This window comes from Trichoderma citrinoviride (assembly GCF_003025115.1).
Source record: "Trichoderma citrinoviride strain TUCIM 6016 unplaced genomic scaffold BBK36scaffold_7, whole genome shotgun sequence".
Classification (NCBI taxonomy): domain Eukaryota; kingdom Fungi; phylum Ascomycota; class Sordariomycetes; order Hypocreales; family Hypocreaceae; genus Trichoderma; species Trichoderma citrinoviride.
Window position 1 is genome coordinate 1009814 of NW_020194715.1, and position 26941 is coordinate 1036754.

Genomic DNA, 26941 nt, shown 5'->3' on the forward strand with positions numbered 1-26941 from the left:
AAGAGGGTCCGCATTGGCCCCAAGGCCACTTCCAAACCTCGAAAGGCCAGGCTCGCTCACCCCCCACGGTACGTAAGTGGGGTTGAAGGGCTGGCCGCTGGCCGAGTTATCGTTCACGGCGAGCTGGCGGGCTATGCTGAGAGCAAGGTCATCCTCGATTTGTTTATTCAGAAAATACGCCCGCTGGTTTGTAGCCTGGGGCAAGGACAGAGGATTGTTGTGCGGCTGCCTGGTCGAAACGGGTACGCCGTTGGCGTTATGGCCGGTGCTCTGCTGATAAGGATTCTGTTGATATATCATATCAACATAACCCGGAGAGCCCTGAGAGGGCCGAGAGGACGGGATGCTGTTTTCTCGGGACTGCGCAAATGCAGCGATGGGATCGTTGTAGGCGGCATCTTGGGGGGCTCGTCTCTGGGCATTGTTGAAGGGATATTGGCTCGATTCGTCAACCAGGCTGCTGGAACTCCTCATGCCAACGGCCGCTGGTTGACTGTTGGCAAAAAGACCAGAGGTGGTGGGGATGCCTGCATCTCGTGCTCGGCCGGGCGAGTTGCTGACGGAGCGTGCAGGGTTTTCTGTGTTCCAGGGCCTGGCGTTGGAGGCGGCCCAGATCTCGACCTCGGAATTGGCGTTGAGGGCACTCGAGCCTGTGGGATTCTCCTCTGGTTCTGTGCCATTGGTGGTCAGTCGTGTGCGTCCTCCAAGCACGGGGAATCCAAGGCGCGGCCGGGATCCAATCCGTCCTGGTGATGGCGCGCGGCCAGCGGGAGCAGAGTCCATGTACACACCTTTGGCGCTGGAGCGGCCTCCAGCGTTTGACTGCGCCAAGGGCGACCAGATGCTGGGGTTCGGATACAGGTTGGAGCCGGAAAAGGACGACGAGGAGCCCACGGGCTGCTGGGCGTTGCTGGCAGATCCAGAGGGCATGGCAAAGCTGTGATAGGGCCTCAGCCGCGCCTGGAGCAAGAGAGCGAGGGAGGACAGTTAGCGATCGTTGCGGCGGTCAGGACAGAACCAGAGCAGGGCAGAGGCAGAGATAAAAGTAATGGAAAGGCAGATGCAGACGACAAGGACGAAACAATGCTGAGGTTGGGACGAGGGCCAAGGCGTGGGGAGTCAGGCCTTTGTGACCCGCTAAGGGCGAATCAAGCCTCCTTCCGTAGGCGCTAGGCTGGCGCAACCTTTTGAGACACTCGAGCGGCCCCCCTCTGACGTCGTCTGTCCGCTGCCGGGATCAGGCTGGGGGACGGCGCTTTTTGGGTTGCGGCGCTGTTTGCACTTTGGCGGCGGGCAAGGGTTTTGATGCGCAGAGTGGGGAGAGAAAGGGAGTCTGTTGATCAGGACTGAAATGAAAGTGTTACTCACACGACGACCAGAACCAGACGGCTCTCTCACCGTAACGGACAGGCTGGTTCTGTCTCTGCCGGCAGCGGACGCGTCCAACTGAATTGGATCCACGAGGGTCGAGAAATTCATGATTGCAGGTTACCGCAGGCCAATGGACTGGACGGGCGAGAGCAGCGCTGCGCAAGGGCAATTGGATCCTGGATGGCTATCGCTGAGGTGCAGCCGAAGAGGGGGGCGAGAGCCAGCGAACAGGTGCGCTGACGGACAGGTGCCGATGCACTGCAGAACCAACTACCAGGCCGCGTGCTGGTGCCAGCAGTCCACTGCAGGACGGGTTGCTAACAACGGAACCTTGAACGTCTGGTATTACCTATCGAGATTGAGCTGGGCGAGGTCCAGTGCTGGAGCTGATATCTGGTGCCTGTACTGGGCAAGCAAAGTGGGTGGACGCCTTGGTGGTGGAACCTCGAGAGACTCTGCGCAAAGCTTGATGTGACTGATTCTGGAGTCGACTGGACCTTTTGTTTTTTCCCTGTACTCTTTGTGACTGAGCAAGCGAGTCAAGGACACTTTCTCGGTCCCCGTGATTCGGCTTCTGGCTATGTACGGCCCTGTATAGTTCGAAACGGTCGCGATGCTATAGTCAGAAGGTTATAGACACCAGGACGGGCACCAACGAGCGCCGTGCTTGCGTGCTGTGTGCAGGAAGGCGGCGCAATAAGTACTCGCGGACGCTGGCCCTCCCTTGAAGATAAGGGCTCGAGGTCGCTTGAGACCAGGTCAAACAACACGGCCGGCCACTGCGAGACGCGGAAAAATTCGACTCCCCAAGCAGGAATAGCAGCACCTGTATGTTTTCGATGCCAGGTGCTCCTCGTGGCCGCTCTGGCCGTCTGGGGTTTTGCCGAGTAAGATCACTATCGAAGACTGCGAGTTCGATATACGTGTCAGCAATGCCGGCGGGCGTCTTCTGGGAGATGCCTGCGATCAGGGTTGCTGGTCTTAGGTAGTTTTCGTTTGCAGGGGGGAGGAGCATTAAATAAGAGCAAAGGACTAGGGGTCGCGTATGTAGGTAGGCAGGGAGGTGGTAAGGCGACTACATGGAGGCGTCCAACAAGCAGAACTCAGAACAAGGTAATGAGGTCACGATCGTGTAAGGCGGTACGTGTTGGGCTACGACAGCCAGAGGGGCGTCGACGGAGAAGGGGGAACAAGTTTGATCAAAGGGATATTGGGGATCCAAAAGCTCAGATACAAGGGAGATGGGGGGGATCAGGCGCTATGGCGGAGGCTCATCGCAGCACTAGGAAGTGGAAGGTTTGAAATGAGGATTTCCCAACGCAATATTAAGGTGCTGGCGGCGAATCAGGCAGACGGTGCTTCGTTCTGGAAAGACCGGCAACTCACCTGGAAGATTTGAGGCGCGCCTGGTGTTGCTTCTAAGATGCTTCGAGGAAGGGAGGCGTTGTTTGTAAGAGGCGTCTTTTCGCTCGGCTCGGCTGGGTGGCTTGTTTGTCACGTATATTTTGGTTGAAAAGTAGTACGGGTCGTGATCTGCATGTACAGTGACGGAAGTGTCGTGACGCTCATAAAGGCTCAATCGCGCGCCGTGAAGAAATTTAAGATGGAAAATCGTGAAGAAAAGGGAGCGTAAAGTTCACCAGAGGATTCAAGGCGGAATCTGGTGGCCAAGATGGCGTCTCCTAACGAAAAGTAGCGCTGTGTTTAATTTATTGCTTAATGCCACATGTGATGCCACAAAATGGGCTCGGTAAAGAAACAAATGAACTTTTTTTTTTATGTCCAGTGCGCCATAGAACGGATTTGGGGAGAGAAAAGAGAGAGAGAGAGTAGAAGCGAGCAATTGGGGGCTGAGAGGCGAGGGCTTGATGGGGTTTAATTGTATTTCGACCGCGCTCAAGCGAGGAGCGCCAGAAATGCTGGGCCGGAATGTAGATGTAGCAAACTTGAATTCGACGAGGATCGTGTCGATAGCGGGCGTGCCCTCGAACCACAGGAGCCCAGGGAGGATATGGAGTGAGGAATGAGGCGCGAGACGGCCGCCAGATTTCTGAGGGATCCGACAGGGAGGCGAGCAGGAGGGGATGGAAGCCGATATTGGGGCGCTCGCAGTGTTGATTCTGACAACATGAATATCCTGTGCCCTTTCAATAATCGCTACTCCTAGGTGCTATCTACGTAGACCTCCTCCTCCCTCTAGAACAATCATCTCCAACATCTGGATATGCGTATGTGAGCTACAGCTGCATGTACCAACTGGGACCACCGACCCGGCAAGCACGCAAGCACGAGGGACAGGGCACAAAACAAAGTGCTGAGCTCGCAAGGGCTCGCGGTGACACTCGGCCCTCTTGTCTGCCCGTCTCGTAAGGCACAATGTATACCGCACGGCAAAAAGCAAGGGATTGAAATCAAAGCACAGCTCAGAGGGGGCCCCTGCCAGCGTGTCTGTGTCTGGCCCGTTACACGGCACAGAAAAATGGCGTTGCGAAACATGTGCTGACGGGACGAGTGATTGGGCCGGGGGGGGAGAAGAGGAGGAGGGGAAGAGGGGCGACAAGAACAATTGAAGGGTGCTGGCAGATTCCGAAGCAGAGCTGGGGGATAGTTTTGCGTCCATGGCATGCCAACTTCCGTCTGAGTACATGTATGGTGATTGTATCGAGGACTGCAGGAGAACAGAGGCTCGGATGCTGGCAGAGACTACTACCTAAGGACCTGCAATTCCAGTCTACCAGTCTACCTTGATTGACGACTATCGCTAGAAGGAGGCTATTCCGGTCTGCTCGAGGCCTGGTTCGTCCGACGAGCCAGCAAGAATTGACAGTAGCAATACTGGAACCGACAAACTGAAGAGAAAGATAGACCGAGACTAATCAAGCAGGCGGCGGCTCTCCGACCCTGGCAATCAAAGAACATCGATGCTACACCGGCCGTAGAATGGGAGGTGACGGTGCATCACTAGGGCCGGCCATTGAGTAGCCTGAGGTAGCATTTCGTTGAGTGGCACCCGTCGAGATGAAGACGATTGCCAGCGGTCACAGCAAGGGTCCTTGACGATACGAACAATGCTTTGCTCTGCTCTCCAGATAAGCAGCCTGATGTCAATACTCGAGATGGATCACAATCATCTCGTTGTTTCTACTGCCAATTGGCCACAGCATTGGTTTTCTTGCAAGATGGTCCAAGAAGCCACCGAGAAGAGAGACGGAAGTCCGCCGAGAAAACAACCTCTCCCGGATACTACTATGCACATGGCATCCATCGCAGATTCAGCCAGCGATGCATATCCATGTGATAGCATGAAGTAAGACGGGCAGACGTGCCGCACGCTTACATGAGCTGTCACTGCCACGAGCTGATTTGAAGCACCACCAAGGCACAAGAGTCAAACTACTGGGATCTAGTTGTGCTAGCACCTCAAGACAGGATGCATGAATGCTCTAGAGTGCTGCAAGGGCCGATCGGGTTCAATGATACCGTTCGACACGATGTGAGTTGTCCACTTCTGAACCTGTACCTATATATTGATAAGGTATGAACCGCGATACAAGTACCAGGCCTCTGCCTGACAAATAGGCAGTTGAAAAGAAAAATCAAGGGCTCGCAACTACCGAGAGAGGAGACCCTGTCGAACTCTTGGCTTGACGGCACTTCGTGTGGAATCGCACATGCATCTGGGAGACATGGTTCGGGGTCTTGCGGTCCCCGCCCACGTCTCGATTTGCTCCGTTTCCCATTTATGGAGTACAGTAAAAAGTACAGCAGTCAAAAAGAAACTGACGACCTGCTATTTTGACGTGCTCCTCATCTCGTATCCCCTCAAAACGCGCCGATCAGTGCATATGCGAAACATCCAAAGAAGAAGGACGAAAGGAAAAAGGAGGCTGGCGGGACAGATCACTCGCTCGCTCAGGCACTTCAGATCCCTGCCCAAAACTCCAGAGATCACTGGAGCCAGGCAGAAGAGGAGATGCCCAATCGAGCCTAGCAGCAGCACGACCCCCGAGCTTTTTGACTGATTCAAGCAACAACATGGAAGAAGCAGCTGACGATGTCTTGACCTAGTATTCTTGATATACTACCGGTCATCAACAACGCTCGCTTTCATGCTTCTATAAAACCTTGAATAAGTACACGACGAAAGGGCTTCCCATTCACGCATTCTTCCAACAATCGGACCAGGAGCGCACACACGCAAACGTAGGATGTGTTTGGGGTCTTTACCGGGCGGTCCACCTCCTCCCCCCCTCATGCGCGACCCAATCATCTCGCTGCGGCGTCCGACATTTGTCTTGAGCTCGCACACTTGAGTTCCGTACAACTGCAACCCGTACGGGACAGATATTGTCTGCCCAAAGCAACGAACAGTCAAGGTACCAACGCTCTTATGAGATCCCGAAAGCCGGGTTTGCCTTGAGTTCAACGGCACGGATCCCAATCTTGTCACCTCCTCGTGCCGTGAGAAGCGAACACAAAGGGACGCATGCCGCCAACAAATAGTACTATGTCCATGTAGATACCAGAGGCTTGGTTTGCCCCATCAGACTCGTGTACTCTCAATGGACTAGGACCCAAGTACATTCTTCATACACCGAGTTGAACCCTTCACCTTACACAAAGGGCGCGTCTAACGGTGTCATTTACCCATTTCATGCCCGCTATCGTGTTACCATCTGGTACTATACCACATCATTTGCCAGCCGTCCTTTCGCACACGGGCATCTCTTTCTGACTATGGCCTGAGATGGCAATACGATCCCACTCCTGTTATCAGAGAGTTGAGCCCGACCCTGAAATGATTCGTCGTTTCGGGTAGGCAGAGGTTATGCACTCGGACCTAGTAGGTAATGACTATTAGCTGGCCTTTCCTCTGGTTATGATGGAAGTCTACTCAGGAACAACCGCGAGTGAAGATGAACCTCGTAGGTGACTGTCGCCACCAGTGACAATGTTATTGTCTTCCCTGATGCTTCCATCTTGGGCGACTGTCTCACTCTGACACGGGTCCCCCGTGCGTGGCAGGAAAGGGACCGAGAAGTGGGGGAAGGGATGAGAAGAAGCATACATTGGCCCTCCCGCCATGGACCCTTTGGTTCTCCTATTTCACAGTAGTATAGTATGTCAGTCACCTGCCCTCCCTCACAATGAGTCTCCGAAGAAAACGAATGTCGAGGGTGCGATATCTGGGATGCTAATATTGCCTGTAAGCTGTTCCCTGGCAAGGCCAGTCAATCTGAGCCTTATTCCATGACCCTTCCAATGAGCTTCTCCTCCCATCTTGCTCTTTCTCCCAATGCCGACGCAGTACCTCATCTCCAAAGGCCGAGGGTTGGCTGCCTACTAGTAGCCGTGTGGGTAGTAACACGAAAGGAACGTTGGAACACGGAGCAGTGAGGGAGCGAGACGGCAAGGCAAGTCTCGACTCTTTAACATTGCATTATGAATGTGTGTTACTCAAGCGGGTCCGTGTCACCGGTTCAATGCTCGTCTGCCTGTCCCTCGCTCTCGCTGTGTTCAGATGAGAGGTGGCTGGTTGAGCGGGCAAGCAATGGGCGTGCGCTTCTGGCATTTTGGGTGCGCTTCTGTAGGGGCTTTGAGAGGATATTATGCTTGCTAGTGCTAGGACTCCATGAACGCCTTACTATTATTTACCGGAAATGTCTGTTTCGACTACATGTACTATCCCGTATGAAGCATGGCAAGGGATCTGTCGTCGGGGTTGAGAGCTGGCAGCATTACCGACAGGTCAGGCCAAATCTAGACTGGGCTACAGAATACATCACGTCTGTGCTTCATACAACCCGTGGGGATATACGAGTCGACACTGCAGACACTTTGGAGCATCTGCATGTAGGTGACAGGAGGTGACAATTCGATGCCTCGAGACCAAGAGTCCATATATGGGTACTCCTAGATCGAGACCGGCTTCGAGTTCCGCTACCCTACAATTACTCAAACTTTGGGCAAACAATGAGATTTTGGCATGTCATGTCTTTTCACGATCTCTGTGGCCATGCCAGACTCTACTGCTACTCTCACAGATAGAGAATGCACCCGCCTACAGGCTACATACAACCCACACGTAGAGAGGAGACATAGCTAGAATTGTATCAAACACATGCAAGATCACGGCTGAGCTGCCGAAACAAGCCGACGATCTCTAGATTTCTTCCCATGTTTGTCTTCCGCCTCCGAGTTTGACAAGACGGCAACGTCATCTACCACCTCTCACACCGCATGGCTGCAACTCACATGTTGGGAGAAACCTGCAAAGGCCTTCATGTCAATACATAGGCCAGTTTGTCCCCAAATGTCCTGGTACATGCCTCCATCGCATGCATGAATGGGCCGGTGTTATACGATGAGCTGCATACGAGATACTAGTAGTAGTAGTAGTAGTAGTCATCCTCAGAGTGGGCTCCAACTTACAACTCCGATGCAAGACGCGAAGCATATGGGCGATCTTACTTGCCGCAGCTGCGTGAGATCCACGCTGTCATCACACCACCAGCATATCGGGCAGCAAAAGGCGGCCTTGTTCGGTATGCCACCGGGAGGCACCTGTGGGCCAATATGCATAAGCGAAAAAGGGCCTTCTCCGGCTTGAATGCAGGACTACCCGATCGGTGGAGAGCCCGGCGAGAGGAGTTACTAAGGGACAGGAGATACGGGGCCGGGAGCAAACGGGTTGCCTTGCCTTTTCGAAGAGGGCGAAGGAGTTTCTACCTTTAGTAGCACTGGGTACTAATAGGACAAAGGGGAAGAATTGTTTGATGGCCGTGGAATCAGGATGGAAGTACTTGTTCGACAACTTTGTAGGGTGAGGTGTTAAAAGTAGTCGTTTGGTGAGCCTTGTTGCAGATTCAAAGCTCGTCGGATCAGATAGTGAAGCTTCACAAGTAGCAAACATTTGCGGCTCAGACGTCCGAGCCGGTTCCACGTCGTCCACGCGAACCATTTGATGCATACAAGCAGTAGCAGTACTAGTACATAGCAAGGTATTGTGCGGTCCCTCCCCAAAAGCTGGCCCGAAATAGAAACAGAGGCAAATTAGTAGGGATGGTATCGACAAAGTTCGGAGAAAGGGCCCGTGGGGAGCGAACGGGACCGCAAGAACTTGCAAGGGTTCTCTATCCTTTTTGCTTTTTTGCAGGAAGCGGGAGAGTCGAGCTTGAGCATGCGATGACATGGGTGCGATGGCATGAAGTGGCGAGGGGGGTTGCAAGTGAGCAGAAGAGGATGCTGGGAACGGCTCGCTTGAAGACAGCAGCTGAAGGACCAGATGATGAGTGCTGCTACCCTGTGGTGGTGACGATGATGCCATGATTAGCTGGGATGCTGAGATTTGCCGGGGAATACCTGTATGTGTGTAGAGCTTTTGCGATGATTTTCCATATTGGAGGCGGTTTGTACATGTACCCATGGGCATCTGACGCTTCTGCGGTGGTATGGGAAGAGGAGGTGAGAACTTTTGATGCGGGCGTAACAGCTCAAGAGAAAGGTGCAACTGAAAAAGAATAGCAATCAAACTGTGTGTGCTTCGTAACATCATCACCAACTTCCAGGTTAGCAAGCCACCGCGAGAGTAGTACCTTATATGTGACCATCCTTGAACCGCATTCTGTAGGCCTTCTGTGACGGACACGTGAGCCGTCAAAATAAATTGCCAGGGTCCAACCGCAGCACACCACTCGAAGCTGGTTCGTGTTCTCGACCGCCGCTCTGGAGAGATCCGAGACACGACACTTTGACATTCTGGAGGCGTTGGAGACGCGCGCGACACAAGGGCGGCCACTGCATGCTGCGGGTTATTTCGAAACGGCTGTTTCAATGCCAACGTACAGGACAAGAGGGGGAGCCGTGAACATGACTTGGCTGCGTTGAGATTGCGGTCTGGTGTGTGGACGGATGGTCTGGTGCTTGTCTGTCCCATCATGGCTATCTGCCCGTTAGCCGAGCTGTGCCTTGTCGTGTTAGTGGACTTGATTGCAAACAAACATGACACGGGCGTGCGAGGACCAATTTGATGGCTGGGCTGTCATACAAGGGCACACATTGATGGTCATGGCTTTACTTAACTTGCACTGGTTCGTGGCGTTTGCACAAATAGTCAGTGGCATTGCCACCGCAGTATCGAAAAGCTTTGAATCAATATTTCTTCTCTTTCCTTCTCCCTCTCTTCTTCCTCGCTTCCGCCCGTTTGTTGTTGTTGTTCCGCATGAGCCGTGATGTGCTGCCAAGGGCGATGGTACCTGAGATGGGCGCCACAAAACCCGCGCCCGCCGTCCAATGGCTTGCCGCGAGAGGCTTCGGGAGGCCCACCGACTTCGAGGTCGAGGCCCGAAAGGGCTTAGCCTCGCCGACGCCTGTCCAGGGCTGCTCAACGGCCCAGAGGCGCTATAAATGGCCTGCAGGGCTGCCCGGCGCCTGATTGGCCGCCCGCCCGCTAAGCGTCAGGGGCACGACGGGTCCATGGCCCAATCCGCCCTGTAGGTAATTTCCCACAGGCGACACCCCGCTCGGCTCGACCACTTAGGGGACTGCAGGGCCGCTGTCCTGCATGCTGTAGCGCCTCCACGGCCCTGTGCCGCCCTGTACCGCCCTCTGCCAGCGCCTGGGAGAGAGTCTTCTCAACCTCTCCCCCCCCCCGTCTGCGGCTTGCCCTGATCTTCTTCTCGTCCTGCTTCAACCATCGTCGCTGGCCAGCCAAAGAAACTGAAATCTCTTTTGCCAGGACAAGCAGAGAGGCGTCTAGACGTTCATTGTCCCTCTCTTCTTGCCTTGTAACCTTCCATTCTTTTTTCTCTCTTCGTCCGAAGACTCTCCTTTTGGATCGCACAGGCTTTCATTCTTTTAGCTGTGCATCCGTCCGGTCCTTTCTCATTGCCTACCTTATCACGCGTTCTTCACCCACTCCTTTTACTGTTCCAGACAGACAGACGACGACTACGATATACTACATTCCTTCTTTCTTCGATTCTGTTTCGCCCAGCGGCCTCAGCTTTTCCCCGGCTAGTATCCCGCTGACCACCTGCGAAGGGGGAAGAAGACAAAGAATGTGAGTTGCACCTGTTTCGCCGCGACACACAATGGCACGGAGCCCGGGAATGGTGTGACGATTGGGGAGCGGCTGGGGGATCTGCTGCGCCGACCCCTCCCTGGAACGCCTCCAGCTGTGATGTTTGTCTGTGCGTCCATGGACGGCTGTGAACATGCTGGCTACATGTGCAACGATGGTGAAGAAGAAACAGAGACGATGGGAGGATGGAAAAGAGGCCGTTTGCGGTCACTTGTCCGTCGACTCCGATCGTGCCTCTCTATATATCCTATCTATTATTCGCCTGGGCTGGCTTCGTAGCACGACGTCTCGTTGAAACAACCAACATGCTAACCATGGCGCTACACAGCTACCATCCATTCATTCACCGTTGAACGCACCACACCACAAGTACTCGGCTACTCGCCCATCATGCCTTCACTCACTATGTTGCGGCGATCCGTCGACGAGACTCCCCGGGCTCACTTCGACGTGGCCCGTTCGCTCTCTCAAATCGCCAACAAGATCCGCCCTGCAGGACAGATCGGTCCCCTGAAAGTCTTCGCTCGAGGCGACGACTCTGACGGCGGCTCCGATGCGGTTATCAACGCCTTGCTTATCGTGCTCGGCATTGCCTTTTCTATTCTTGTCCTTGTATCAATTCTGCTCGTCCTCCGCCGCGTTCGCCGCAAGCGAGGACTGGAGGAGCAGGAACCCGTTCTGCCCTCCTACGACGACGTCAAGAGCGGCCACCCCAATCACCGAGGCCTCACCATCGAGACCACCCACAATGGCCGCTCCAGCGTTCTCTTCATCGGCCGCGATGGCCAGCCCATGCTGCGCGCTCCTGGCTCACCACCTCACTCTCCCGACAACGTTCCCGAGATTCATATTACCTTCCCTGATGAGCAGGACGATCAAGGCCGCCGGAAGAGCGGCCGTGTTGTCGTCGTTCGTGTTGGCGAAAATGCTACGGTCGGTCTCGAGCCCATGCACGACGAGGATCTGCCCGCCTACGAGAAGGAAGCCAACGGCCAGTTCTACTCCGTCGACATGGACAAGATCGGCGGCCTCAAGGAGAAGGACCACTCCTACTTCGACCATTAGTGAAGTAGCTAATTGATAATTTTTCTTCCGCCCTTGGAAATTCTCCAAACCTATACCCCAGGCCCGGCCTACCCAGCAAAGAACACGACAACATAAAACAGACAAAAGAAAAAAAAGCACATATCACCACGCTCTCACCTAGACTTAACGATCCTCTGTGTAACGACTTCCCTTGGATACTAAAGTCTTGGAAAACCTCAGAATCTCTCGATACCATGTTCGTCTCTTCGTCTTCTTCCACCATCCTCGATTCGGCATCCTCGAGTCGCCGGCCATCTTCTTCTTCTCCGAGGAAGGTTATTTCATTTCTCTCTCTCCCTTTGCGGATCTTACGACATATAGACAAACACATGGCGCTACATGTGAAGGGGTTCAACTTTATGCAGCGGGTTTCTTCTAAAGTTTTTTCCATTCTTCTGATTTCTGTTTTGTCTTGTTGTTTTTTTCTTTTCTACCATACACAGCTGCACATGATTTGGGTCTTGGGTCTATTCGCCTTTCTGCCAGCCCCCCTCGGGCATGTTTCTCTTAGGAAACTGCCCTTTTTGCAGTGTGAAGCAATGCTCCTTGGCTTTCATGCTAGCGCTCATGAAGAGAGCTTGCGGAGGGAGAGAGAGCTGGCTCGGTGCTTTATCACTGAGCTGGAGTCGTGCTGTTTTTTAAGCATATGACAAGAAAAGGGGGTCGAGGCCGGAGGGGGGTTTATGGAGCGGGAAGGGGGAAAGTAGGAAAAGGGGGGGACGGGATGCAAGACCTTGGTACATAGCGGAAAACGGGCCATCTTTGATGAAAAGATGTGAAAAATGATGGCTCTTGTTCGTTTTCCTTTTTCTTTTTTTGTGTGTTATAGCTGTATAGGATGGATATTACTTAGTGTATAATTGAAGAATTATGCCTCGACAAGTGTTTTTGCCTGCTTCATGACAAGCTTCATGGATAGGTAGTCAAGTTGTGATCAAGTAAAATGGATGACGAGAACATCGGTAGCTTCACCATGTTGACAAATGCCTTTTGGATATTGTAGTTTGGGTCTCTCGTCAGAACGATATCGCGGCGACTCTGGACAAAGAAACAATGTGATCAGATGTTCCCGTGATTTACATGTTTTCTCATCATGTCGAGTTTGTCTTGGAAGTTGAAGAGTCTCTCAAGCTTTCTTCGTCCGCCACATGAGCGTATAAATGATCGATGCCTTCTAATATCAAGCCAACGTTTACACCTTTAATCAAGTCGACTTGGATGACGTCGCCCACGCAGCGTACGTGCCATCTACACATAACTGTAACGGCAAAAGCCCATAGATGTGCAATGCAAACAACGCAAAAAATGCCAAGAATGCCCCCAAGGACACCTCATAGGGATTTTGGACATACGCCTAAACACCAACGCTTTATCATATCAACAATAGCCCTCCAGAGATATATATTCCCAACAAAATGTCCAGTATTTTAACCAAAATTGTGCTGCGGAGGATATACAGGCGCACTGGTATGCCCCCCTGGATACGGTGGCACGTACCCGTTCATCATCATCCCCGGCTGAGACGCGATGAAGGGCTGTGGCGGAGCAGGCGGAACGTCTGGTTGTCGAAACATGGCCTGGCCGGGGAGGGTGTCGTCTATGCGCAGCATCGGCATCCCGCTGTTCCCGCTCAGCACGTCTGACGGCTGCATCATCTGGTAGTTGTTGGGCATCATGGCCAGCATGTCTGACGGCTGCATGCCCACGGCCGTCTCTGGGTCGTAAGTGTCGCTGATGCCCAGGGAGACGTTGCGCGCTTGAGCGAGGAACAAGGGGACGCCTGGCGGGCCGTGATCGCCGTCAAAGCCCGCCTCCGGAGTGGAATACGGCATCGGCAGAGGTGACGCGGCCTTGGTGGAGAGTGGCTGGGTCGTTGACGGTCCCATCCACCAGTCAGACACGGGCATATTCGCGGCTCGGCTCCTCTGTTCGTCTTTCAGGTCGGGGATGTTCATTCGCTCAATAAGAACATCCGATCCAAACATGAACTTCTCCTCGCCTGGTGCTTGTCCGGTAATGATTGCTGCGTTACCTCGATCGAGTATCTTTCCGTTTTTGTAGAAGTCTTCCACCATCGCCTTATTACAGTCGTGCTAAACGCCGCGTGTTAGATCGAACGTCCATGGTAGCTGCAAAACGAGAAAGGGGGTGAGAGGGGCAAGAGAAGGGGGCACCGCCCAGAATACAACTTACAGCTTGCTTAGCTATGTCGAATATCTCGCCCCAGACCTCGGTAATCTCCATGATGCTCTCGATCAGCGATCTGATCTGTGCCTCACTTGTCTCGGCGCCTCGCCAAACCGGCGCTGTGGTGTCACCCATATTTTCGTACAAGTTGTACTGCAGAGCGATGAGTAGTACTCGGATACACTGAGTGGACATGTGTGCAACCGAGTAGTCGCCAACAAGTTTGGGGGTGCCGGGATTTGGCATCCTGTCGGTCTCGATCTTGATGGCGTCCAAAAATTTGGCCAAACTCAGGGCATGGGCGACTGCTTGTCTCTGCGACCGCGCAATGAAATCTGGAGGGAGCCTCCGGAGAATCTCGATGGATGCTTGATTCCGGGGACCGGGCAATGAGAACCGGTAAAGGTCGACATGGCTCACAGCCATGTGAGTATGGAAGAAACAGTACCCCCTCCACTGTTCCGAGGCAGCGTACCGTGACATGCTTTGATCGGTCAGTCGCAGATCGTCGTGTATAGAGATATGGAACCTGGTTAGTTCGCTCTGCAGCCCAGCGATATCCTCCATGACCTTTGATGGCTCGAGGGACACTATGGGTGATCCAGATGGCACGGATAGCCTCTTCGTAGCTCTATAACCTTGTCAGTAATTCGAAGTAGCTTATAGATGGAAATAACAGAATGTCGCTGCAGAAGAGAGAGCCTTACACTTGTATGCGATGCCGTAGATCAACAAGAAGGATCTGGATGCCGTGAAGTCCAAGAGCAGGTGAGCAGCGGGTGGGCCTGTCATGAAGTCTCTCTGCAACAACCGGTCGGTTCTCCCTAAAAGCAGCCTCGTTGCAGGGCAGCCTGATCTTCATGTTCTCGGCTCGACAAGATATGTATTCTTCATAGCCGCCTGCCAAAAGACGGTCGAGACTGAAAAGCTGCCAGGCAATACGCCGAAGACATTCCTGCTGAATAAACGAAGTGTGGTGTGACGTGACGTCCCAGTTCAGCTGCAAGCCAATCATGAGCCTCGAAGCCACGCCAAAACATTGCCAGACTTTTGCGTGAGAGCCATCGAGGATGTTGAATAGAATGTTGAGGGCGAACAAGAAGAGAGCGCTCTCAGAGAACTTGTAGATGTTGCGGTAAATGTGCGTTTCGACTTGCTGGCTACATTTCCTTCCAAACTCCCGGCCGGCCGGGCCAGGGCTGACGAAGAAACTAGTAACAGAGCATACGGCCGCTGCTTGAGCAGGAGGGAATCTGTTTTCCTATAGACCGGATCTATTAGCTGAGATCGGTTGGTATTCGGCACGCCGTGGTCTTCCTCATACCTGAACGTCCCGGTAAGTGACCTTAGGGTGCAGGAAACCCAAGCTTGGCATCATATAGAGGAAATCGAAATATGCATCCAAATGGGTAAGAATAACGTCTCTTCGAAGTAGCATTTCCCTGCATCGTTTGCCGTTAGCTGGATACAGATTTCCTCTACACTCAGGGGGAGAGCGCTGCGTACTCAGCCTGGAAGTTAGTCGACTCAAGAAGATAGGCTGGAATCCCGGTGCTAGTGCTGCTTGCGGGACTGATCGCTGAGTTTTCTTCTTGCTTCAGAGGATGCAGAGTAGAAGGAGCTTGATCCTCAGCCTTCGGGCTGTGGAAGCGAACATTGGTGAACCGCCGCCTGGTGGGCGTATACTCGCAGACCAGGTTCGCGGACTCGCATCTCTTACACTTGGGCAAATCTCCAGAGCACTTGGTTTTGTGCGCATGGCACTGGCTGCAAGCCCTCTGTGCCCTTTTCCTCAGCGTCCCAGCTTCGGTATGGCTGTGCGAGGGTGTTGTTCTTGAGACTCGCTCTGGACTCGGCTGTCAGAAACTATAGGACTGACATTCCGGCGTACCATTTCGAAACCTACCTTCCTCGGAAGCACCAGGCGATGCGGCGAAGCTACAGCTGAGCTCCAACCTGGAACAGTTGCTGCATGGTCCATTCCCAGGATTTCCGGTACACTTGACCTGTATAGGGGGGTTAAACCGATTCGTCAGCTTTCAAGGCGTAGAAAAGGGGTAAATAACAACGAGTAGGTTCGAGTTCTCAATTCTCTGCAGGATACAGAGCAATAGAGAGATGCCGGACGACCACGAGTATTGTTGAAAGGTGAACCAGAGTCAAGCAAAGATATATGTCTATCACCCCGTGCGCCATGCAACGGCCGTGGGAAGGCAGCAATAGTCTCTTCCTTACCTTGCGTAACCGGCATGTGCGACAGCAGTCACCGGTGTTTGTCGTGGTCCGTCGGCGCTTATTTGGGGGTGACAGAGATGCAGAAGAGCTGTGTGTAGGCGGCGCCGAGCCTTCGGCGTCGTGCGGCTGCGGCGAATCCATGTACCCGTCCGAGGGTAGGAGCGGCATGAGATAGGCGAGTGATGTGAAGATGAAGAAACCAGCTACTACTAGCAACCGAGACGTGACCCGGAGTTGAAGACGTTCCTCCCCGTGTCCCTTGGAACAGCCCCAGCTAAGCCGGCGAATGGGCAGAGAAGCTGCAGGATGGGGCAGGCTGAGGCTGGCCAGTGGATGGGTTCCTCGGCTCTCGCGCGAGGCCCGTGGAGCCAAGACAGACAACCACGGAGAACGGCGGGAGAAGAAAGAATGGGATGCTCCTCCGAGGGCTTGGGCAAACCTCAAGCGGCTGAGAATCGTCGTCACGGTGCGACGAGGTGGCGCGCCAACGAACGGGGTGGGCTAACGGATGGCGGCAGGCGAATTTCATGGGAGCAAGGATGGCGGAAGTCGAGGCCGGGACTAAATCATCAGTCAGCTGGTAGTGGTATGTATTGCTCTGCTAGCCAGCAAATTAATCCGCATTGCGGCCGTCGCCTTTGGCTCTCGGGGAAGTCGTGGAGTCGTGCTGTCGCCTGGCAGGTCGGCACTCGCTGTTCCCTTTTCGTGTACTTGGCACCAAGCAAGCCCTTAATCCCGACCCTCCATGATGACTTGTCAGCCGGATTTCGTGATCTGGCTTGTGTGCTTTGGCGCCTCTTTGTCCCCCAGAATGCCCAGAAGGGCTCGATCTGTTGTGACCTAAGCTGCCGGGGTCCGAACGGCCTGGTCCTGGCCGGGCTCTGTCCTGCTGCGGGCTGTGGGTAGCGTCTTGTGCTTGTGATGATAAGCTGCAGAGGGTTTGAGGCGCTCTCCTCCAGTCGATCGGCGTTCCCAGGGATATCCATACTACTATCCCCATCTTCTGAGGTAAGCATCATACTGTACTGTACATTAGGTATGCGCGGACGCAGCGTCTTCGAGCCCTGCCTTTTCCCTCGACCAAGTCGCATCCTGGGATTCGTTGCGCGACACCCCCCTGGACAGCCGTCAGGCGGTAGTATTGGGCGTTCGACGAGGCATCTATGTAAGCCTGCCCGCGCAAAATGGATACCGTCAACGCCATCACTCGAAGCCGGAGAGAAGCGCGGAAACTCGATCGCCTTGCCACAGGATGGCCTCCCATGCAAGCCACCGAGATTCAAGGCGCCACCCTCGATGATCAGAGACTACTAATCGGATGTATCGGAGGCGGGAATAATGTGATAGTTGGAGTCTCTCCACTTCTCCTTTTCCTCCCTTTGCAAAGGGTCTTTTCGTTCTCTGCCCAAGCGGTTGTAAGTTGTTGCTGTGTCAGCATCGGCGATGCTCATTTTGCCTTGCTCTTGGTTAGCTTGACTCGTGGGGACCCGTAAATAATTCGAGTCGCGACCACAGCATAAGCCCTATGACGTTGGTTTTGATTGAATCTGCAACGAAGCTTGTCTGCTTCCATATCGAAGGGCCGATGAAGAATCCGGGCGGTGACCAATTGGTGACAAGTCGCTGCATTGATCGCGAACCCGCGAAAAATGCCCCTTTGGAAAGGAGAGAGCGAGTACGAAGTGTGCCTGTGTGTTTGAGTACGGGGGACATGGAAGTACTTAGTAGGTAAGTCGAGCTTTTGAATTACTCCATTACACGGGTACATGGCGGCACCCACGACGCGTTAGCTGCGACTTACCCGCCCGCATCTCATCTTATCATGCGTGTACATCCTGTACATCACCACGCAGCTCCCGCGCACGAGGTACGCTTGGTGCGCCTTCCCGACGCGATTGTTGGTCAGATTTCACACTGGCCAAGGTATTCTAGACCTCTTCTGGACGCCTGCAAGGTACCTTCCTGGCTGCACCGCGCACCTCAAGGCCACTTGTGGTCTTACAGCAGGTACCCTAGCGCAGAAGGTGACAGGTTAGACCAGGATGCAGCTGCCTCAATGATAGTCGCGCTCGGCCTCCGCTTGCCGGGAATCCATTGGATCGTTTCGGCAATCGTCAAGTTTCTTCGTTCCTTCTATATGCTCTCGTATCCCCTCGTATTGTTTGTCTTCTAGGAAGCAACAACCAGCACTCTTCCAGCACCACTTGCCAGTTCAAGGCATTAGGTAGATACTACGGAGTACATGCACAATTGTAAGTTGCAGCGCATTCAACTTCCAATCATTCAAGTTCCAGCTGTTTGAAGTAACTTGCATATATCAAATGCGCACCTCGCGACATCAGGACGAGACCCTCCCTACAACTCCGAGTCCGATCTTTGTCAACGAGGGAAACAAGCTTATTCACCCGTGATTACACATCATCGTGCAGATTTGGACAGCCGTCTCCCTTATATTCACAGAGGCTCTGCGAAGGATCGTTTGTCTAATAATTTAGAGTACTATATCTAGCTTAAACAACTACTACTACAGGTAGATATCAAGGCCACTGACAATTAGGCCGTCAACATTCGATGCTTACAAGCCATAAAGACGATGGAACCCAGAATGACTTGATACACATTTTTACGCCGCCGGCTGCATGCACCAGATGTCGCAATATCACAGCCCAAGCGCCATGGACTCTCCCTTAGTGCAATAGGTCCTTGAGGTCTTCATCTAGGGAGTACACATGGCGACATGTATAGCTTCCGCCTCGTCTATCAGATACCAGATTTAGCATGTAAGCCTTCTGATGTCCAGGAGATGATGGCAATTATCACAATGCCTGAGCAGCACAACTTACAAAGCGATTCCCGGCACGTCCGCTGAATACACATATTGAGAAGCGATAGGAACTGGTCATTCTTGCAAACACATTCGAGATTCGCATCAGGGCACTGCTCTTCTAGAGCCGGCCTGTAGCAGATCTCAAAGCAAGCCTGTCCATCCAGAGCGGTGGCGGTATAGATGTAGGCAAGTACACTCAAATACAGAGTGGAGGTGAACCTCTTCATTGCTGTGAGAGTACCTAAGAAGTGAAATGCAAGTTGCAAAGTGGGTGAAAGACGACCTGCGCGGTTGGGTAGGCTTGCGGGTGTGTGGCGGCTCTCTGACGAAGATTCGACCCGGGACATGTGCTTTTTCTCGAAGACGAAGCTGGCTGTGAGCAGTGAGACAGAATGGACCTTTCTCTTTCTCTTCAGCATCTATATAGCGGGGGAGGGGACAGTGAATCATCGGTGTCAACGATTACCAAAAGGCTAAAGTCTTGTAGATGCATTCCGAAACTCAGCCAAGGGAGTAGCAAGTGTCTATTAGACATGTCTCTCTTCTGAGCAGGACTCGACCGTTGGATTGAGTATCCCTTGCCTCCTCACGCTTTTCAACGTAGCGAGCCAACTGCTGAAACAAGATAAATGCGCAATAACACAGCGATACTAGCTTGCACTCTAGCCAGCGAATGTCTCAAAAATGTCGCCTTGAAGATGAGGGGCGCACCATTGCACCCCAGTAAGCCCAACGAGGAGACCGCGGCACGCTTTCTCACCACTTGATGAACCAAGCCAAGGGGAATTCGCTAGTATATTCCTCTGCAGTAGCTCTTCCAGATGAATGCTGCGAGCCATTACTGAGGCCTTTATACCTATAGTACTGTATACTGAGGTTCGAAACGTTCCAGGAACGGGGCGGCTCGGGAATTTACAGGAATTTAGCCTAGTTCTGTAATAATCGCGAGGTGGATGGATTCAGGGATCATGAAAGTCCCTTTTAGGTTGTACTGCCGTGCGTAGGGGTACTTGTGCCGACGGCTAACCCCGTTCTGGACTGCCCCATTAAAGAAAACAGGCAAAAACAGGCTGTTTGACTTGAGAGGTGTGTATTGGCGTTGTTGAGGAGTGGTTTGTTGAGAGCTTGGAAAGATAAGAGCCGGGCCTCATCTCTCGCCCTTCCCACCACGTCTATTTTGGAAATACTTCTTTGACCATACTTCAAGGAAAAAAAAAAAAAAAAAAAAAAAAAAAGGCAAGACAATAAGTATTGTAACCGGCTTGCAACTCTTCTCGGATGATGCTTGGATGGGAAAGTTGAGCCATTAAGATCCGGATGGAGTGGTCCTGTCAACTCGTCCTTCAGCCGCTTAGTTCGACGTAGAGTCACTACTCTCACATATTTATAATACTTCCCCAGCCAAGTAGTCCTTAACCAATGCTATTCAGTTGAATCATGTCAAGAAGTCGATCAATCTCCTAAAGAGAACATTGGGAGGAGGATTCGTTTCCCCGTGGTGATAGGCTGACAATTGGCAGCATCGGAATGGGAACTCGTGTGAAATGTATCGTGTTGTCACTCAATGCCAAGCCAAGCCGACTAATCACAAAAAGGAGAAGTGTGCATGGTCACTTACCTAGTTTTGGTAACGAGCAAGTTCTTGATTTGATCTCTTCCTGGAGAGCGGCAAATCCCTTCTTGATCCTCCCTCGTTGGCAGCCAGGACCAAATTCTCTTTAGGTATATCAATGATATTGAAGTTAGACGTCAAACAGACTCAATGCAGAGGATTGTTTGAAACTGGCCCGTTAGCCTTATTTTACCCAGGGTCCACCAACGGAGATGCATGAATTTAACGTTGTCGGGCCTGACAACCGTCTCCTGTCACTACTTGTACGTGTAAGCCTCCACAGCACTTACAACACTTCGTATCTGGCCCCTCGGCGGAAATGTTCGGCCACTACTATCCCCATCCACACAGCCGCGTAAGCCATTGACAAATAAAAAAAGTGATCCTTGTTCAATTGTCGGGATCGGAGTACGGAGTAAATGTCGATACGATGTCTGACTCTCTGCCGTCTGTCCTCAGTTAGGCTGTGTTTGCCGTCCTCTCTTCTCGTTGTTGCTCTCTACTCGTGCTGTTCTAAGTCCCTTCACTTCCACCACGTTCTTTATGTTGTTGAACCTTCGAAACCAGCTGGGGTTACACCCAAAAGCAGCTGTTAAATCTTTAATCGCCTTGTTTGCGGTTGCTTTCTTGTTTGCGAGTTATAGACTATGGACCGACTTCGGAAACGATCCTCAACCCGAACTGAGTCGGGGCTCGTTCTCGACTTGGCTGGAGCACCCCATACTGAAACTCATGATCGACGCAAAGGCTCGTCATGAGGAGCTAATGGCAAAGCGCAGCGGCAACCTCACAAGCGCTGCTGCCAGGTATCGAGAGCGAAGAGGAAGACACCCGCCGCCGGGCTTTGACAAGTGGGTTGAGGCTGCCATCGACAGCAATGCCATCCTTGTCGAGGACTTTTTCGACCGCATCTATACCGACTTGGCCCCCTACTGGTCCCTCAAGGCAGAGGAGATTGCAGGAAGAGCTAGTTCCTGGTGGTGGGTTGTCAAGGTGCGTAATGGGACGGCAGAGGGTGTGGGAGACGTCGAGGGCAGGGTGATATGGCTGCAACTCTGGACTGAACTCGTCAGTGAATTTGCTCAACACTTGCCCGATGTCGACATGCCCATCAATTACATGGACGAATCGCGAATACTTGTCCCTTTCGACGAAATCACAAAGCTGCGGCAGAAGGAAAAGGAGAGCAGGAAGATGACACCTATAAAAGAAGTCACAACTCAGTTCAAAGGCTTGATGGATATCGATGCTGCAAAGCTCGAGCCGTACGATCCCAGATGGCTCAATTTTGACGATGGGTCATTCTGGGACATGGTAGCCAAGACTTGTGCTCCAGATACACCTGCCCACGGCGTCGAACAGCTCTCCGACTTCACCGGCCCTGCAGAGTTTCCAAGCGAATGGAACCCGTCACACTCTTACAAAGGCTTTGTTCAGGACTGGAGAGCCTCCATGGATCCTTGCCAACAGCCCTACTTGCGCCAGCTGCACGGCACCTTTGTCAGGCCCGTCAGCCTGTCTTCCACGGAGGAGCTGATTCCCCTTTTCGGCGGGTCTAAGCTGTTGGCTAACAATGAGATCCTCATTCCTGGAGCCATGTATCTCGTGAACGACGAGTTCTACGCCGGAGGAGAGTTTCATGGAATCCCCTGGAATAAGAAAAGGGACGGCGTCGTTTGGCGAGGGGAGCCTTCTGGTGGCCATGCTGGCGAAGATATGTGGAAGCACTTCCACCGCCACAGGCTCCTCCAGATGCTCAACGGCACGACGGTCAGCCAGATGGAAGACAAGGACGAACGGGCTCCCACTTTCGAAATGCCATCACGGAGGCTGTACAACAGCGACCGTTTTTCTCACGGGCAGATCGGCCACTGGCTCAAGGAAAATGCGGATGCTGGCTTCGTCAACCTCTGTCCCCCAGACGAATGTCCCTTCCTCGTGCCCTACTACCATGAGGTCGACCGAATCCCAATGAAGGAACAATACGACTTCAAGTTCCTCCCCGACGTCGACGGCAACTCTTTCAGTGCTCGATACCGCGGCTTTCTCCGCTCAACAAGCATGCCTCTCAAGGCGACGATATATGCCGAGTGGCACGATGACCGCCTGATACCCTGGATGCACTTTGCACCCTTCGATAACACTTTCCAGGATCTGTATTCGGTCCTCAACTTTTTCGCCGACGGGCCGGGAGGGAAAGGCGATGAAGCCGCTCGATTCATTGCGGAGTCTGGGCGGGTTTGGGCAGAGCAGGTTCTGAGGCGAGAAGACATGGCGCTGTATGTTTGGCGGCTGCTGCTGGAGTGGGCTCGCATCTGTGACGAAAACAGGGAGAAGCTGGGATTTGTCGGCGACTTGCTGTGATTCGTTGTGGCGATACTTGGACGGTCAATATCTTGCCTGCTCTTGATGAAGTTGCATCAGGACCATCTTCCCCTTGGGTGCCAGGTGAGGGAATGTCATGTCATGTATAAGCAGGTACCCCGGCGTTGGATAGCACTTTCAATAATGTTTCGATTTCACCATACTCTACATTAATACGTTAGTATATGATCAAGGTCACGCCTTCGATCCGCCCCTTTCTTTTTGTTGCTCTTGGTTGGGTCTGTTACCTCTGTGAGGAAGTGTCTCAGGGAAGAGAAACTCTGGAGAGATCAAAGACTGCTCCAAGTTTGGGAGACTCTCAAGGCTTGTTTCTTCAAGGGCTCGTCGCTTCTTTCCTCTTACAGATGCATCCAAGAACGGCAGTCACCATGGCCTTTGTTTTCTTCGGCGTAAAGTATCTCCAATTCACAACCCTCCACGTTCTTCAGTCACGTTCTCAAGATTCACGGCAAATGTGAGCCGAGCCTGATCGTTTATTATCTCTCTACCTTGATACGAGCAACCACAATCGCTTTTGATTTCTCATTTTCAGGCTCTTAGTCAACACTTACCTATTACACGGCCTCGACGGACGCTCATTTACTCTCCTCCGAGAGCCCATTCTCTGCAACAACGGAATGTCCCTCTTCTTTTGCTGCGGCTCTCGTCGTCGAGGCAGACAGTGTGCAGGTGACGCTGAGCTCCCTGATACTCCCGAGGAGCAACGAATGAGGCGAGGGATCGCTATTCAACTGCCGCGCCACTCGATCGAGATGCCGATTCGGTCTCGAGACATGTCGTTGATGCCTGCTGAGCTGCCCCTGGATGACCCGACGGAGCTGGGGCAGCTGGTGGTGGACGACTCCGACGGCGAAGGAGAAGAATCTAATCCCCTGACAAAGACAAGCAGCGCGCTGAATGTCGTTCGCACGAAGCTCATCCGACACATCTCGCCCGAAACGGAGGCTAATCGTCGGTCTCGCGCATCTGCAGGTCACAGCCAGGAGGAAGTTGCTCGAAGAGCCGAGCTCAGGCGATTTCGGCATCAGAGAATTCAGGAGGAGCTCAAGAGCGAAGGAAACAAAGCCGAGTCGAGCGATACATCCCACCGCAGCACTCGCTATCTCTCTCCCCTCATTGACGCTGGGCAGCCAAGGGTCGGCCCCAGGGATGCTATCGAATTCACCGTCACCGTCACAGACGGGACTCAGCCGGATTCGGCGCAAGCACAAGATCCGCTCTCTATCAAGTCCGGTCAGGAAGACGAAGGTGTCTCCTCGCAAGTACTGGACGGACTAACGAAGTCTCCATTTACATCAACAGTATCTGGTTCGAAAGATGGTGACCAAACTTACCCCTTACGGCCACCAAGTACACACAGCGCTACATCCCAAAAATTGGCAGGATGTTCGTACAACGTGCCTCGTCTGGGTCGTGTGTTGGGCGCAGACAGCGAGTTTGACATTCGTCACGGAGCTTATTCTTGGGAGGAACAGTCTGCTCTTGGCGTTTGGCTCGCTGCACAGGGCTTGCGATCAGGAAGCAGCTCCATCCGCCCCGGAGACAGCGAGACGAATGATGGGGATGTTATAATCCCACTCTTCTCGCCCAGGGAGGATTTTGGCGGCATTGATAGTGTCGCAGATGCTCCGTTGCCCATTCGTTGTCCGAACAAGACCAAGGGGAAGGCCCAAGGCCGGGAGAGATGTTTGGAAGCCGCATCGTTCGTCTCCAGTTCATCTAATGGCCGTGACGAAAGCGAGGCTGATGCCACTTTTCTTGGCCGACATATGCTTGTGGGACCTGGGACTTTGGACATGGCTGCAGTAAGGCCCGCTGACCACAGCTCTTCCAACTACCCTTCTGTTCTTCCAAGCTTTCAACCAAGCCCAGACCGATCGCAGGCGAATTTTCATCATCTTAGCGCAGAAGACCTGGAAAGTCTTGAGCTTTCGCCATTCAGCTGTAAGTGTTCTTCTCACGCCCATTTTATCGCTCTGTGCAATGGGCTGCATTAACGAAGCCAACAACAGGGAAAGGCGATTTCTCTGTTATTAAGGATTCAAAGGCATCCGAGGGAATGAGCTCATATGTCACGGCGACAGATAACTACTTTCCGGATAACAATGCCAGCAGTGCTCAAATCAACTGCCCTCGGGTGCATGATTCTGATGATGGAGCATCCTTGGATTGCTCCGATTCCGCGACTTTCAATCAGCGGGAGGTCAAGTCGTCAACGGTGGGAATGAGGTTTGGCGAGGCACTATCGCGCAAGAAGCCCTCGTTGAACTTTGGCAGCCGCTTCAAGGAAGACTTTCACACAGGTTCTGTTGGGCCTAGCCGCCGTTCATTCATGGCGAAGATTAACCTCTCGATCCCGAGAAGATCCAAATACAGTTCTACAAGCTTCGGTACGGCGCCGAGCAGACGGTTTCCGAGCGAAAGGAGCGGGCCGTTGGCCCTGGAGTGCGAAGACTCGATTGGTATGCGACTGGAGGCCTCTATTGGCACATCCTCGGCTTTTCGAGGGGAAGAGGGCAGCTTTTTACCAAGTGACCTGAACCCAGTGACGCTTGCGCGTGTGTATGATTACCAGAAGCCACTGGGAACAAGGCACTTTGGGGCTCTCGAATCGTCTAGACTGACTCCTCACTCGGAACTCATGCTTGACGAGACTCAAAGTTCCACGCGGGGGATCCTTCAGCAATGGACGACCAATATACATGGCGCTTTTTCACCCAATGCCTCTTTGAAATCTCAATTTTCCAAGGCTCCGAGACGATTAACAAAGCTGGCTCCTGATTCCGGTGAAGCAAGCGTTGCGAACACTGACCTTCACCAGCTACCAGTAGATGCTGATACACGGCTACCAGTAGATGCTGATACACGGCTACCAGTAGATGCTGATACACGATCTGTTCCGACCATTGTTGTTACGGAGCCAGTGTCGCGTTTCCGGCCAGGCAAGCTAGGAAAGGCCATCAAGTCTGGGTTGAGGAAGTTGATGCCGTCTCATGGCAACGAGAGACAAGCTCAACTATTCCAGCTTTGGGAACGGCAGGATGAAAACGTCGGGCCCAAGATAGTGCGCACGGATACGCTGTCTATTGCATGTGAGCCTCGAGATTCAGCAACGAAGGGAGCAGCTGAATATGGCACTGTGTCTCCGAAGCAACATTTATCTGTTGAGGGAGCCACATGTTGCCCGCCATCCGCAATGAACACGGAAGGAGTCCTCGAGCTTGCGCGTCCAGCAAATGCTGCCAAGTCTGGCATGCAAGTTGAGTTAGATAAGCCAGCGCAGGAGCCCTGTCCGGACCATTGCGCCGAAGGTGTTTTAACGAGCGACCTCTTCTCACAGCCGCATGATCAGCCGAGAATCGAGATTGAAACAGACGAAGAGTTAGAAAGGGCTGAATCAATATCAGTCATTAGTGATGTACGGGTGCTGCGTCGTTGGAAATCGGCATTGGATGTACCAATGAGTAGGAACCTGGCTCTGACCTGGGTTGGCCAATCCATGGCGCAGTCTCTCAGCTTGGGTAATCTCAGAGCTTGATAGCGACGAGTTGGCACAAGTGAAATTTTTATTAGGGGAGGTTGGTCTTGTTACCTTGATTTGAAGCATAATAGCCAGAATACTATGAAGAGATGGATATGGGTTATCGTATTGACGGGTAGTACGGGGCTCGACCCGAGCCTCAAGCCTCACGCTGCGGGTGATGATTGATCGCCAAACCGGCTGGAGTGCCATCCAGAATGGCTTGTGTAATATAGATAGTCATGGTCAAGTGTTGAGAGAATATACTAGGCTGTCATATATTCTACAATCATTGCGATCCTATACTCTGTGATGCTGATACCTGATAATGCCCGTCTCATTAAACGTATGTGAGCATGCACATACTCATGGAGCAATGGTGTCAGAAGGCCGTATGAAGAGTTGCAGATCGCCCATTGCCCTGCAAGAACTGACACGGGATCTGAGGAAAACGGTCTTGAAAGCCTTTAGGCCGAGTGTATACACCTCTTGTTGCCGAACAGGTATGATAACTGGACCGTTGGCTGAAGGTATAGCATTATCCTAGCATTGGCTACCAGGCTGAGCTGTCTAATATGTTCTTCCATCATATAACCTTGGCATAAACAAAGGGTGACATTGGTTCAAATTCTTGAA

General features: G+C 52.8%; 4 protein-coding genes across 4 annotated transcripts; 3 read left to right on the plus strand and 1 right to left on the minus strand.

The window, feature by feature from the left end:
• Window positions 1-10843: 10843 nt before the first annotated feature.
• BBK36DRAFT_1119055 (hypothetical protein) lies at window positions 10844-11518 on the plus strand (the record flags this gene model as incomplete). The annotated part of the gene is made up of 1 exon (XM_024890547.1): window positions 10844-11518. The coding sequence occupies one exon, from the start codon at window positions 10844-10846 to the stop codon at window positions 11516-11518; it is 675 nt and encodes a 224-aa protein (XP_024749700.1).
• A 1448-nt stretch (window positions 11519-12966) lies between these two features.
• On the minus strand, window positions 12967-19015 carry BBK36DRAFT_1168985 (hypothetical protein; the record flags this gene model as incomplete). The annotated part of the gene is made up of 8 exons (XM_024895253.1): window positions 12967-13632; window positions 13733-14357; window positions 14434-14987; window positions 15051-15168; window positions 15233-15468; window positions 15633-15732; window positions 18691-18718; window positions 18805-19015. 8 exons carry the CDS (start codon window positions 19013-19015, stop codon window positions 12967-12969), a joined length of 2538 nt encoding a protein of 845 aa, XP_024749701.1.
• Window positions 19016-21132: 2117 nt separating this feature from the next.
• Window positions 21133-22764, plus strand: BBK36DRAFT_65948 (glycosyltransferase family 90 protein; the record flags this gene model as incomplete). Its single annotated transcript, XM_024898455.1, has 1 exon — window positions 21133-22764. One exon carries the CDS (start codon window positions 21133-21135, stop codon window positions 22762-22764), a length of 1632 nt encoding a protein of 543 aa, XP_024749702.1.
• A 638-nt stretch (window positions 22765-23402) lies between these two features.
• On the plus strand, window positions 23403-26323 carry BBK36DRAFT_1119462 (hypothetical protein; the record flags this gene model as incomplete). Its single annotated transcript, XM_024890592.1, has 2 exons — window positions 23403-24729; window positions 24798-26323. 2 exons carry the CDS (start codon window positions 23403-23405, stop codon window positions 26321-26323), a joined length of 2853 nt encoding a protein of 950 aa, XP_024749703.1.
• Window positions 26324-26941: the final 618 nt, after the last annotated feature.